We start from the raw sequence: 15,573 nt of genomic DNA, 5'->3' as shown, positions 1-15,573 counted from the left end.
GTATTTGTTGCTGCGCTGGACGCACTGCTGCGCTCTGAAGTCCTCGTATGGGCCGGGACAGTCCTCTGTATTACAGACCTGATAATCGAACGTCGACCCCGGACAATCACGACCTCCATATGCAGGCCTGCAGAGACAGAGAGGAAATGACTAACAGAGCCATTTCACTCATTCATGAGCTGGTGTAAACAGGTTTGTAACGCACACAGGGTTGTTGCACTGGCGGCTGCGGGACCGAACGCCTCCTCCGCAGGTACGAGAACACGAGCCGAACTTTCCCCAGGAACTCCAGCCTCCGTCGTGACCGTAGGGCTCATGGGACGACCTCCAGATGCAGTGGCCTTTAAAACACCACTGCAACACACACACATTTACCAGTATCACTAACCCACAACCATTACTATACATAAACACTGTGTCCTTAACATATCACCATATTAGTTGTAGATTGAAATATCAATGGCTATTGTTCAATTATGTCATTAAAATATCAACAGCTATTGTTCAATTGTGTAATTAAAATGGCATTGGCTATTGTTCAATTAATCTTAAAATAATAATGCTATAGTTCAAATATGAGATTAAAATATCAAAGGCTATTTTTCAGTTATATAATTAAAATATCAATGGCTATTGTTCAATTTATCTTAAAATATTAATGCTATTGTTCAATTATGAGATTAAAATATCAACAGCTATTGTTCAATTGTGTAATTAAAATGTCAATGACTATTGTTTAATTATGAAATTAAAATGTCAAAGCATATTGTTCAATTATGTAAAATATCAATGGCTATTGTTCACTTAATCTTAAAATAATAATGCTGCTGTTGAATTATGAGATTAAAATATCAAAGGCTATTGTTCAGTTATGTAATTAAAATATGAATGGCTATTGTTCAATTATTAGATTAAAATATCAAAGGCTATTGTTCAATTCATCTTAAAATATTAATGGCTATTGTTACATTATGAGATTAAAATATCAACAGCTATTGTTCAATTAGGTAATTAAAATATCAAAGGCTATTGTTCAATTATGTAATTAAAATATAAATTGCTATTGTTCAATTATGAGACTAAAATATCAAAGGTTATTTTCAGTTAAGTAATTAAAACATCAATGGCTATTGTTCAATTCATCTTAAAATATTAATGGCTATTGTTCAATTATTAGATTCAAATATCAATGTCATTGTTCAATTATGTAATTAAAATATCAATGGCTATTTTTCAATCAATCTTAAAATATGAATGGCTATTGTTCAATTATGAGTTTAAATATCCATGGCTATTGTTCATATAGGACATTCAAATATCAATGTTATTATTCAATTATGAGATTAAAATATAAATGCTATTGTTTACTTGAGATATTTAAATATAAATGGCTAATGTTCAATTCAGGGATTGAAATATCAGTGGCTATTGTTTATTAAGAGATTAAAATACCAGTGGCTATTGTTCAATTATGTAATTAAAATGTCAATGGCTATTGTTCAATTAAGAGATTGAAATATCAATGTTATTGTTCAATTATGAGATTAAATATTGGTGGTTATTATTCAAGTAAGAGATAAAATATTGGTTGGTTTTGTTCTAAGCAACAGTAAGTAATTTGCAAATTAAAATATGATCAGTAGTCACAGATGAAAGTCTGATGCTTGCAAACATGCCTGAGTAATAAAGTAATTTATGGATTTAGATAATGATTGGTTTTGTTCTAAGTACAAATAGCTGGCTGCCAAAGAGTCTGATGTGAGATTGCCATTTTGCAAATGCTGATTCCAAAGCAAGGTCATTTTGTTCTTGAGCCAACTGAATATACAAACATTTTATGAAGGTTGTGTGAAAAATGCGATATGCCAATTTCATTCAATTGTTTGGTGGTGTTGACAAGAATCAGTGCAGTTTCACCTTTCCCGGTGCACACTCCGTCCCGTCCACCGGCGGGCCCTTCTTGGTCTTACAGAAGTACTGATTGTCAGGATGACTGCACCAAAGCTGCTTACATGGGTCATATGTACGGAACTGGAGGAAGAGAGAGCGACAAACTCATGGAATCATATTTCATCAAAATGCAATAGGTTTCTCCTGATTTAGCTCTGCAGATGCACATTAAACAAGCTCATGTTGCCCATCTCATCGTAAACTGCTTGAACTTTAGTCTATGTTCACAGATCAGCGCTAAATATAGAGATAGAAAGATGCTTGAGGACTTACTGCGGTGCACATCTTATACCCCACACCGAAATCAAAGCGGCACTGCTCATCCATGGAGTAGTTTATCCCGGGAAGCTCTGTGAGTTTAGGCCATTTCAGCTCAAACGGATCATCCAGAAGACAGTCATATGAGCTGAAAGATAAAACAAATTAAGCGGTATCGGTGCAATGCTCAAAAACACTGATCAACAAATAAATATGCATTCTTTCTTTTCTATTTAAATATTGGTATTGATATATTAAGCGATTATGACAATGCCTATTGTTCTATTAAGAGATTTACAAATATCAATGAGATGAAATATCAAAGAGATTTAAATATCAATGGCTATTGTTCTATTAAAACATTTAAATATCAATGACTATGTTCTATTAAGAGATTTAAATATCAATAGCTACTAAAATAGCAATGGTCATTGTTCTATCAAGAGATTTAAATATCAATGGACAATGTTTTTTTATGATATTTAAATATCAATGGCTATTGTTCTTTTTGTCACGATTTCGGTGGGGTCTGCTTGGGCTTTGTTATCATGGAGCACATGGCCTTTTGTTTTGACGGCTTGCCATGTGCTCTGCTGTCATCCTGGTGTTCACCCCGCCCCTCTCGTTATCCCTGTTAGCTAATTCTCCCTTCTCACCTTTAAGAGATTTAAATATCAATAGACAATGTTTTATTAAGAGATTTAAATATCAATAGCCAATGTTTTATTAAGAGATGTAAATATCATTGGCTATTAAAATATAAATGGCTATTGCTCTATTAAGAAATTTTAATATCACTGGCTATTAAAATTTAAATGGCCAATGTACTATTAAAATATTTAAATATCAATGGCTGCTGTTCTGTTAAGAAATCTAACTTAACTTCCTTCAGTTGAACACAAAAGGAACAACATAAGGATGTGTAAATGTCCACAGCATCAGATTTAATGGCATTTATGTAATTTCTTTCTCTTTGGAGAGGTTATGTTACTGGTTTTCACTCCCTACTCATGCTTCATCTCTCAAATCATCTTCAGTGATGGACACTGAGGATCAGAGCAGAAGTAAGGAGCAGCTTCTTACTGGATGTAGCGGTTGAGCTCCTGTTTGCTGCAGCGGGACCAATGGTAGCGGTGAAACGCGGCCTGGACCAGCGGAGCCATGATGCTGCCCATACTGGTCTCGTCCGAGCAGCGGTTCCCCTGGCCGTCATGCTCCATTCCCAGCCTGAAACATTCAACACAATCAGCAAACTACTGGTCAGTTTCATCAAACAGGGTGTCCTGTAATGTTTGGTAGAGTGAATCAGTTCATTTCGACTATATAATGACACACTGATTCGTTCCTGCACTTTCTGAACTTTTCTGTGTAGCTTATTTGCGACCCTGGAGCACAAAACCAGTCATAAGGGTACATTTTCTGAAATTGAGATTTATACATCATCTGAAAGCTGAATAAGTAAGCTTTCCATTGATGTATGGTTTGCTAGGATCGGACAATATTTGGCTGAGATACAACTATGTGAAAATCTGGAATCTGAGGGTGCAAAAAAATCTAAATATTGAGAAAATCATCTTTAAAGTTGTTCAAATGAAGTTCTAAGCAATGCATATTACTAATCAAACATTAAGTTTTGATATATTTACGGTAGGAAGTTTAAAATATATCTTCATTGTAAATGATCTTTACTTAATATCCTAATGATTTTTGGCATAAAAGAGAAATGTATAATTGTGACCCATACAATGTATTGTTGGCTATTGCTACAAATATCCCCCAGCGACTTAACACTGCTTTTGTGCTGCAGGCTCACATTTGTAGTGTAATATTTATACGAGTTGTTTATTACTATATTTTTAAATGATTTCATTAGTTGCATTTAGCATTAATTTGTGATCAAATCAAATGCTGTCAGTTAAATCTCACTACCAAAAAATATTTTTTTGGGTAAGATTTTTCTTTTCTGCTCACAAAGGCTGCATTTATTAGATTAAAACTACAGTAAAAACAGTAATATTGTGAAATATTATTACAATTTAATATAACTGTTTTCTATGTGAAAATACCGTAAAATGTGTTTTATTCCTGTGATGCGCAGCTGTATTTTCAGCATCATTACTCCAGTCTTCAGTGTCACATGATCTTCAGAAATCATTCTTATTATGAATGATTCATTCGTGTGCATCATAAGATGCGTCTTCATCTTCATTTACATCAAAATGTAATGGTGTTAAAGAAACAGCTTTCCTTTTCAGCTGACCTCATCGATCCATCTTACTTTGAACCATGAGTCATATAGAAACACTCTTTACACCCAATTAACTCATCATTTAAAAAACCTACTGTAAGTATCAACCTACCGTAAAGTTCTGTTCATTCAGTATCCTGATTTATTCAAAATACATCAGATTATGGAAGTCAAGTGGTTGTCTTACAGTGTTTACGTGACTTAAAGCACTTTAAACTACACACAGCTTGATAAACTACAGTCTTAAAGCAGCTTCTCCACATTCCCTGCAGCGCAGGAACATCGACTATAAGCAGAGCATTTCTTCCAGCTCATGTGACTGTTGTCAGTGTTCATAGAGACACAACAAACATTAAATCTGCAGTCATCGCCGATGAATCACATTATGAGGAAACAGACCACAGTGAAGAACAGAAGATGATTCATGTCTGTTCTTTAGTTACTGAAGACCTGGAATGAACCGGAAAATATAAACCATCTTGCAAAATGGCAAAAGGAGCCAGTTTTTCTCATGGCAGAGCTCTGTTCTACAGGAGGCGCTATTGAGCAGCATTCATCTCAGCAGTACATGTTCATACTATGTTCATGTCCTCCAGCATGTTCCTACTTCTGTGTTGTAATTACAATGTGCATTCAACTAACTTTGATCATAATGCAATGGACATGCTGAGATATTTCATATTTCTTTCTGCCTTTCTTGCATATTAGGCATACAACAGATGCTTTATGTATTTTATCATGCTAATGCCACCACACTAAATGATGCCTCATAAACTAGCTGAATGAGTAGCTTTTTCCTGGCAGAGCTTTATCGCCATTCTTCGCAAACAGCTGACAAACTGTGTAGGCAACATTTCACAATTGCAACTTAAAGAGAGGATTCACTCCAAAATGAACATTTGCTGAAAATGTGTTCACCCTCAGGCCACCTGAGATGTAAATGAGTTTGTTTCTTCATCAGATTTGGAGATTTTGCATCAGTGTCTCAGCAGTGGATGCATCATAGTGAATGGGTGCCGTCAGAATGAGAGTCCAAACAGCTGATAAAAACATCACAATAATCCACAAGTAATCCACAGCACTCCAGTCCATCAGTGAACATCTGGAGAAGACAAAAGCTGAAACACATCCAGCATTAAGATGTTTTTAACTAAAATAGGAGTCCAAAATCCATAATAACGCTTCCTCCAGTGAGTCAGTGTTCTGGTCTGAATCAGGAGAGAAATCTGCACAGATCAAGCAGCGTTTAAACAGCTCTAAACTAACATGTGGCTGGATTTTGATGTGAGAGACAACAGCAGATGCACTTTTTCACTGGAGGAAGTGTTATTATGAATTATGTATTTTAGTTAAAAACATCTTATTGCTGGATTAGTTTCAGCTTTTGTCTTCTCCAGATGTTAACTGATGGACTGGAGTGCTGTGGATTATTGTGATGTTTTTATCAGCTGTTTGGACTCTCATTCTGACGGCACCCATTCACTGCAGAGCATCCATTGCTGATTTCTCCAAATCTGATGAAGAAACAAACTCATCTTGGATGGTCTGAGGGTGAGCAAATTTTCAGCAAATTAACATTTTTGCTGAATTACGCCAAATACAAACTTGCATGTTGAATGACACTCCTCACCAAGTCTCAAAGCGTTCCTGCTAATTACAACACTGTGTTCATAAACATAATTATTATAAAAAAGGCAGGAGCAATTACTGGAAATGCATGCTAACGTGCTTTACCTACACGATCTTAAACACTGATGGCATGCTCACAGTCAGGACTAGAAAGCAGATGTAAACTTACACATGTCCGGTTTCGTGCGCCACCACAAAGGCAGAGGAAAAGCCGTCTTCGTGGTTGAGCGTGCAGCTCCGCAGCGGGTGGCACATGCCTGTTACCGGGGCGTAACCTAGGCGACAGAGATCAAAGGGAAACGATGATGAACTGGATCAGAGCCAGGTGAGTTTCATTTATAAAGTCTAAGATTCCTTCACTGTCAAATCACACACAACGTGGACACCCAACTCAACTTTTAGACACAATCACTTCACTGTTCCATTAGCAACAGCAATTCTGAGCTTTAAATATGACTTTTCAAAAAAGAAGCCATTCTCTGATTTCCTTTCTATGCTGCTCCCTTCCAAAACCAAGTGAACATACTGTTTTACACATGCACTACCATTCAAAAGTCTCTTCTGCTCACCAAGGCTGCATTTATTTGCTCAAAAATACAGTAAAATTGCGAAATATTATTAGAATTTAAATGAGCTGTTTACAATGTGAACATATATTTATTTCTGTGATGCGCAGCTGTATTTCCAGCATCATTACTCCAGTCTTCAGTGTCACATGATCTTCAGAAATCAGTATAATATGCTGATTTGCTGCTCGAGAAACATTTCTGATTATCAGCAATGTTGAAAATAGTTGTGCTGCCCAATATTTTTGTGGAAACCGTGATACATTTTTTTCAGGATTCTTTGATGAACAGAAAGTTCAATAGAACAGCATTTATTTGAAATGGAATCTTTTATAACATTCTAAATGTCTAAATTGTCACATTTGATCAATTTAATGTGTGCTTGATGAATACAAGTATTAATTTCTTACCGACCCCAAACTTGAATGGTAATGTATATTTCATCATAAAATATAAATATAAACGTAGTTTAATTGAAATAAAAACTATATATAACTTCGGTGCAATTTAAAATAAAAAAAGCAAATGAAGATCATTTTAAATGTAGATTATTAGAGTATGTTTTGCAAGAAAATAGCATTTCAGTCTAGTCACGTATTTGTGATATTTAGCCATTTTTGAGTGAAAATTGGTTTCACACCACTTATTTTCCCTATTTTTTTATGTGTGCAACTTACAGTGCAGTTCAGATTTGTACACGTTCTCCACTATTGCCTCCACGTAGAAGCGCACAAGTGGCTGCAACCCGATCAATCCCACACAACTACTAGCCACGTATAACAGGACACAGTGTTCATACGACACACAAACACCACAGAAAGCACGACACAGACACTCGATCAAGAGATGTGCAGTGCTAGAGCTTTAGTTTAGCTGAGCTGCTCCGGGAGCTAAAGCCAGTCTGGGCTCTTTTTAACGAAACATTCATGCTATTGAAATCTCACCGACAGTCTTTGGCATGCAGGTGAAGAGCAGAGGATGCAGATTATGAGAAGCTTACAGTATGAAGCGTTCAGTGTTTTAATGCCTGTTAAAGCATCAATAATAACTGGGCCGATCCAGCATCATTTGTGTAATACTAGAGATATTCCCGCAGCCATGTGTTTTATTGGATTTTTTACATAACCAGAATAACAACAACACAAAAATCAAACATGTATTTAGCCAGCGAAAGGGTTGCATAAGAAATCAAGCTGCTAGCCGAGCCGTTTATCTGTCTTCAGATAAATGTCCTCCAGGTGAATGCAGCTTTGCATTGCTCTGGAAAAGCGTTGCGTTGTCAAGTGACAGCGTCTGGCAGCAGTGCTGTAATCACAGGGTATTACATGACATTAATCTAGGATATTGAGACTGATATTAAAGTGCCGCTGCATGAAGATATTTCCCACAGGATAATACTGGTTTCTCTACGTTTGCCCTTTAACATGTAACATAAACATGTTGTCATAAAGAAATATAAATATACAAACCTAAACCCTGAACCTTGTACAGCATGTCAGGAAGAAACGTAAATACTTTTGCAAGCGTTTCCTGAATTCATCAAGCTATTGTCATTTCTAGGGAATAAAAGCTGAATGAAATATTTAATATTTTTAAAACTAGATATATTTTATTATAAATATATATAATATGCATTTTATATATATATATATATATATATATTTACAATATATAATAATAAATATAAATAAATATACAGTAATACAATATATATTTATATAGTGTTCATTACGAGAAAATAATGAAAAATTCTAATTTGATATATTTTAATATATATAATATATTTATTTCATATGTATATATATATATATATTTTTTTTTTTTTTATATATATATTATAAACACACACACTGTTTATTACATTTAATACATAATTAATTATTTTATTTTATAACAAAATATATCAAATTTATCAAACTATATTATAATTATTTAAAATGTTAAATTACATAATAATATTAATTTACATATTATATACTGTACACTACAACACATTTAAACCCAAACAAGAAACTACGTTTTATATATCTAAAACAATGAAAAACACACAAATCATGGATTAAACTATTTTAAATAATTTTTTTAACCATTTACATTTTTCATAACAAAGCTCATATAAAATAAATGTAAAAAAACCAAAACCAAAACATGTAACATGTAGTTTGATGCCCTGAGCTGGATGAGCAACATCTGAAGGTGAAGCGCCTCGTTTCACTGACGCTTTACTGAAAACAGCTATTTTCCAAACCACGTCATTCCTAATCACTACCGCTGTTAATAACACAGGCACCGCTGAATCAGTTATTGCTCGACTCCATCTGACTGCACCAACCCTTTCCCAAACTCCTTCAGTCATGAGTGTTACTGTGAGCAATGCATGCGTCTATATCTGGGCTCTGAATGAGGCTTAAAGCTTGGGACGGGAGTGTGATGTTTGCCCTCGGGGTAAAAGGTTGCCGTTCTGCGATGTTATGAGCACAACAGAGACCGTGGCGTAGCAACAGCACAAAACAGGTATTACTGACTGTCTTTAAAAATCACACAAGGATCACGAAACCTAAACACACATGCATTCGAAACGAGTCCCTAAACTTCAAAAAGACTGAGTGAGAGACAGACACAGGACAGTATTGTAAAGAAAGACGTTAAGAAATTTACAAAAGTGATTTTATGTCCATAGAAAGCACATTAAATGTAAATAAAGTGTTTACTTTTAAGGTTTCAAATACGTCTTTGGAGAATAAAATGTCAAAATTTGGTTGAAATAATGTTACATTGTCATTCAGTGTAACATTTATATTTATGTAAAAATTCAACAACATACTTATTCTGACTTGTACATATTAAAATATATAAAAGAATAAGGGAGCATATTAAATTTTATTGTGTTTTAAATGAGTAAAAATTCTTACTGACGAATGGGCAAAATCTAGGATAGTGGCAAATGTTAAAAAAAGTATAATTACAACTAATTAGAATTTGGGGTGAAAGTAATTAGTCTTTGAATATGTCATAAATTGATTTTTGTTGTAAATATGCCTGACAAGATTGTTACACTGAATGACATTTTAGTGGCTCTCTTCTGTAAATCAGGGGAAAATGTATGATATTTATTTTTTGCTCAGAAAAAGAAAAACAAAATTGCAATTACATTAAACAGAAAACTTTTACATTTTTTGGGGAAAAACAACAACAATTTAAAGCGGTATTACACTTATTGTTTTTATGCTTAAACCCTTTTGACCCATGCACAAACACAATTTAGAGGCATACAGGACGCTTGTTTAGTTTGAAAACCTAAAAGAGTAGATGTCGTGTTGAAGACAGTCAGTTTTGTGTTGGTTTGTGGTTAAATAGATCATTAATACATCTATTAAAATCACCAAAACAATTATGAAGAACAGTGAAGTTAGTGAAAAGAAAAGATCTTGCAGCATCTAAAAGAATGATGGAGGTTATTATATATTTTGGTGCTGCTGTATTTTAGTCAAGCTGTACTTTAGTATTTTACATTTTGTTTTAATTTACACTACAGAAACCTGTGTTGACATATATTATTATTATTATTATTATTATTATTATTCCAAAACAATATTGTTACTCGAAACAAAACAAATGTTGAGGGAAACTTTAATTTCAACTGGTTGCCAAGGCAACATTTCTCATTTTCATTTAGTTTCACTTAAAGTACTAAAATAATTAAAAACTAAAATAAATAAGCTAAAAATATTAAATTCAAAAATTATTTAAAAACCATATTTAAAAATCAAAAACGAATAAAAAAGACAAAAAAATTAAACAAAGTAAAATTAAATAAAAACAGAATATAATAAATATAAAAAAATCGAATTCAAAATATTAACAAAAATACATTTACATATCTAGAAGAACAAAGAAAGTGAAGTTTTTTTTGTGCTGCTGTATTTTAAGCAAGCCATACTTTAGTATTTGACATTTCATTTTATTCTACACTACAGAAACCTGTGATGAAGTTTATTTGCCTTGGCTTTTCTGCATAAATAAATACATAAACTTAAATAACAGTTACTTGAAAATGATCACTAAAACTTACAATGAACTTACAATCAAAACAAAACATAAAAATAAAATCGAATTCAAAATATGAACAAAAACTATAATAATATATCAATGCTACTAAAATAACACACCGATCAAACACTCCATCTGTTTTTGAAATTAAACAGAAATTTCCAGGAAATCCACTTCTTTCCATTTGTTTATAATCTGAATGTCATCACGTTTACATGAAGTTAACACATCTTTGTGAAATAGCAGTTTAATGTAATTCAAACATATTTGATCAGTTATGGATCTTAGTCATATTTAATGTGACGTGAATGAAAACGAGGCTGTGACAGACAGATGTACAGTCAGTATATTTTCTGCTTATTATTAATATTTATTTTTGAATGCATTTTCAGTGTTTCATCAATTGATTAACACCAAATCACACAACAGCACAACCCTTTGAACTGTCCCTCACAGACTCGTTTTTATTTATACCTAATTAAATTAGCCGTCTGTTTGACTACGATGCCCAGTTATTCAACTACAACCACTACTACTACTAAAGAAGTTTACTAAAGAAGAATTTAAAGGGATATTACCCAAAAAAATTAAAATTCTGTCATCATATACTCACCCTCAGCTGACGGTAGCCATTGACTTCCACAGTATGGAAAAAAATACTATGGAAGTCAATGGGTACCGTCAATTGTTTGGCTACTAAGATTGCTTAAAATATCTTATTTTGTGTTCAACAGAAGAAAGAAACTCATACAGGTAGAGGATGAGCAAATGATGACTTTTTGGGAGAACCGTCTCTTTTAATAGCATGCATGCAAGAATTACTTCAACTTTGTGAAACACAGTAATAGTTCAAATTGGTCAATTTCATCAAACTACCAAAACCTAGGAATATTAGTATTGTTGAGTGCACAGCTACTAATAAAGATGTCTTCTTTTCCTCTACATGCCAAAAACTCTCTCTGAGTATTTTTGGTTGCTACAGGTTGGCACCGATGCCCAGTTTACACTGTCTGGAATCAGATTAGCTGGTGTCTGATGCCAACCGTTCGAGAACAGAAGCAGAAAGAAGCACTTACTCTGCACAGCCTCGATCGAGAGAAACACAGTACCTTGCATACCTGCGGGACCAAAATCTTGCCTGGTGAGGAAGATGGCGTGGTCGTGATGCTCGGCGTGCTCGGGGTCAAGCCTCTGCTGGGTGTTTGCCCAGCGACACACCTGCTCCAGACTCCGGGACGGATTCCCGCGCTCAATCAGGCTGATGGACTGGAAACACACAAAACGACAAACCAGAAAAAAAACATTAGTCCAGAATGAAGTAAAATAAAATAATATACAATCAAAAATAAAAGAAAATTGTGTGGCCCAAACATGGCAGAGAGGCAAAATAAAATAAAATAAAATGTTGTAGGCCAAAATGGCTTAAAAATAAATACATTAATTAATTAATTAAAATAAAGTTGGCCAAAGAAACACAGTACCTTGCATACCTGCGGGACCAAAATCTTGCCTGGTGAGGAAGATGGCGTGGTCGTGATGCTCGGCGTGCTCGGGGTCAAGCCTCTGCTGGGTGTTTGCCCAGCGACACACCTGCTCCAGACTCCGGGACGGATTCCCGCGCTCAATCAGGCTGATGGACTGGAAACACACAAAACGACAAACCAGAAAAAAAACATTAGTCCAGAATGAAGTAAAATAAAATAATATACAATCAAAAATAAAAGAAAATTGTGTGGCCCAAACATGGCAGAGAGGCAAAATAAAATAAAATAAAATAAAATGTTGTAGGCCAAAATGGCTTAAAAATAAATACATTAATTAATTAATTAGAATAAAGTTGGCCAAAAATGGCAGATAAATAAAATGAAATAAAGTTGGCCAAAAATGGCAGATAAATAAAATGAAATAAAGTTGGCCAAAAATGGCAGATAAATAAAATGAAATAAAGTTGGCCAAAAATGGCAGATAAATAAAATGAAATAAAGTTGGCCAAAAATGGCAGAGCAGTAAAATAAAATAAAATAAAATAAAATAAAATAAAATAAAACACTGATGGTCATACACAGTCTCAGCTTCTTTTTTTTTTTGCTTTTTTTTTTTACTTTTGCTTAGTCTTTTGTGTGATTATTGTTTTACTGTTGTTAAAAAAGCCTAACCAGGGACCGGGGCTGCAGATTAGCCTTTGTCTAGAAGCCTATATGTGGAGCATCGGCTGCTTGAAATTGTAGCAAGGTTATACTGCATTGTCCCTGCTAAATAAACTAATAAATAAATCTGATCTGCCTCAGAAACACTCTCCTCTGAAGTCTGTGTGATCACACAGATGTATGAGACAAATAAGAGCTGATATGCTGACTGATGCTGCAGCAGACCGTCCGCCTGCACATTATTACACCACTGCTGTCCACATGGCCATGAAATCCTGATTGGAGCATCAATTATTATTTTATTTGTGAAGCAGTGTTATTTTAGTATCATTGCTATAGCATTTATACATTTAAAATGTAAAAATTTTAATTGTAATTTTATTATGCGCTTTTGTCATTTTTATTATATTTTATATACTATTAACTTTACTTTAATATCAGTTTTAGAAATTTTTATATTGTTAGTATTTTATTTATATTTTTATATCCAATATTTCTATTATTTTACTGTTATTATATTTTTTATATTATTTTATTTCAGATTTAAAAAACAATATTTCTATTTAGCTTTATTTTATTTTTAGTTTTAGTTTCAGTAATTTCAGTATTTTATTTATACTTATTTTATTTTATTTAGTTGTCAGGCAACATGTAATTTTAAGTTTATTAGGTTTTCCGTCTCATATTTTATTATTTATATTATTTTATTTCAATTTATTTTTAATCATTTTTAAGTATTTCTATTTAGCTTTTTTAATTCATTTAATTAACTTTATTTTAATTTAAGTATTTGTTTCTTATTTTATGTATACTTATTTCAGTTAGCCTTCAAAGCAACATATTTAATTTTAAGTATATTCTATTTTCCATGTAATATTTCTATTATTATATTCTTGATTTTTTTTTTTTTTTATGTTTCTATTTACCTTTAATTTAAGTTTTAGACTTTCCAGTTTACAGAATGTCACAATCAACTCTTCCGAATATAAAAAGCTGGAAATCGAATGTGAACTAATTCAAAATGTTATTGCTCAGAGGTTGCTCTTTCTTCGCTCAGAGATTATTTCTGAAGTCTCCAGCTTCTCAGACGTTTCTCTTGAGCAAAAGGCTCACGTGTCTCCTCTAGAGTTTCTCAATAGTGTCTCAATCTGTGCTCAGATTTAACTTTAAAAGTCTGAGATCTAAAAAAGAGCTAAAATATTTATTAACCAACTCCACATTCATTTTAGAGCTCTATACTCTTATTGGACTGGACTAAATTAGTGTTGTGTTTTTAGCAGAAGCCTCTGAAACAATTGAAAAATTTAACAATCTCTGAAACAATTAAAAAAATCTGAGACAATTATGTCAATTTACAATAAAGTGGCGGCCAGTGGTAAATTATAACATTTGACCATTGGCTGTCACACTGCAAAAAAAAACATTTAAAAAATTGAAATAACTGTAATTCAATAATTGTAAGATAATCTTTAGGATACCATTCAAATATTTCTTACATATATTGCCTTTATATACTGAAGACCAGAAGCCAACTTGTGAAAATGCTTCAAGTTTGCATTTTTCTATTTAATACAGATTTCTTTCATTATTATATCAGCACAAAAATATGAGAGAAAATTTTTATTGAAAATATCATTAAAAAAATCTTAATTTTCAAATTTGATATACTTTAATTACAGTAGTTCATGAACAAAACCAGCATAATTGTGCGTAATCTTTATTTCTTTTTTTGTTTGTATCATAACGCATCAAAGGCTTAGTTAATTTCCAGGATTAAACAGAACTTTTAACCTCAGATATGCATTACGCATCTAAAATGCCCGACAGCATCTGCATCTGCTCAATGACCAAACAGCTTCACAAGCAAAGCAGCTAGAAAACTAATCAATTAATGAAGCCGACACTCATTTCTCTACTTTTCGTGCAACGCAATTGTATTTGTTTTATCAAACTCAATACGTATTTTTTGTCACTATTATTTTTGCAGCTTCCAGCCAACCCCAGAAGCGCTGAAGGCTGAAATGTGTGCCCATGTTTATACATGAGATCAAAACGCCATCTGCTTGAGTAAGATGCGTAATCTTTATTTCTTTTTTTGTTTGTATCATAACGCATCAAAAGCTTAGTTAATTTCCAGGATTAAACAGAACTTTTAACCTCAGATATGCATTACGCATCTAAAATGCCCGACAGCATCTGCATCTGCTCAATGACCAAACAGCTTCACAAGCAAAGCAGCTAGAAAACTAATCAATTAATGAAGCCAACACGCATTTCTCTACTTTTCGTGCAACGCAATTGTGTTTTTCTAGTTGTCAAACTCAATACGTATTTTTTGTCACTATTATTTTTGCAGCTTCCAGCCAACCCCAGAAGCGCTGAAGGCTGAAATGTGTGCCCATGTTTATACATGAGATCAAAATGCCATCTGCTTGAGTAAGATTTGTTTTTGTGAAAAGTGGGGACATCCCATAGGCGTAATGGTTTTTCTACTGCACAGACCGTATATTCTATTGTCCTACACCAACCCTACCCCTAAACCTACCCCTCACAGGAGACTTTCTGCTATTTCAGATTTTCAATACACTCCATTCTGTGTGATTTATAAGCGTTTTGAAAAGTGGGGACATGGGGTAATGTCCTGAAAAGTCACCTTCTCCTTGTAATACCTGTCATACCTTTGTCATTATACACATTTATGTCCTCATTTGTCACAAAAACGCGC

The 15,573-nt window shown here is 33.6% G+C and overlaps 1 protein-coding gene across 1 annotated transcript in view; it reads right to left on the bottom strand.

Annotated features, from left to right (window-relative positions):
* Positions 1-15,573, bottom strand: part of LOC107595167 (A disintegrin and metalloproteinase with thrombospondin motifs 14-like) — a 65,495-nt gene that overhangs the window by 12,510 nt on the left and 37,412 nt on the right. The window contains 7 exon segments of the mRNA XM_016285508.1: positions 1-127; positions 206-354; positions 1,918-2,031; positions 2,224-2,356; positions 3,292-3,435; positions 6,255-6,360; positions 12,192-12,339. The exon segment at positions 1-127 is cut by the window's left edge and continues 3 nt beyond it. Coding sequence (XP_016140994.1) covers positions 1-127; positions 206-354; positions 1,918-2,031; positions 2,224-2,356; positions 3,292-3,435; positions 6,255-6,360; positions 12,192-12,339 — 921 coding nt within the window.

This window comes from Sinocyclocheilus grahami, unplaced genomic scaffold, assembly GCF_001515645.1.
Source record: "Sinocyclocheilus grahami isolate Dianchi unplaced genomic scaffold, SAMN03320097.WGS_v1.1 scaffold198.1, whole genome shotgun sequence".
Lineage (NCBI taxonomy): Eukaryota > Metazoa > Chordata > Actinopteri > Cypriniformes > Cyprinidae > Sinocyclocheilus > Sinocyclocheilus grahami.
Note: the sequence above shows the minus strand (reverse complement) of the source record. Positions and strands in the feature narration are given on the sequence as shown.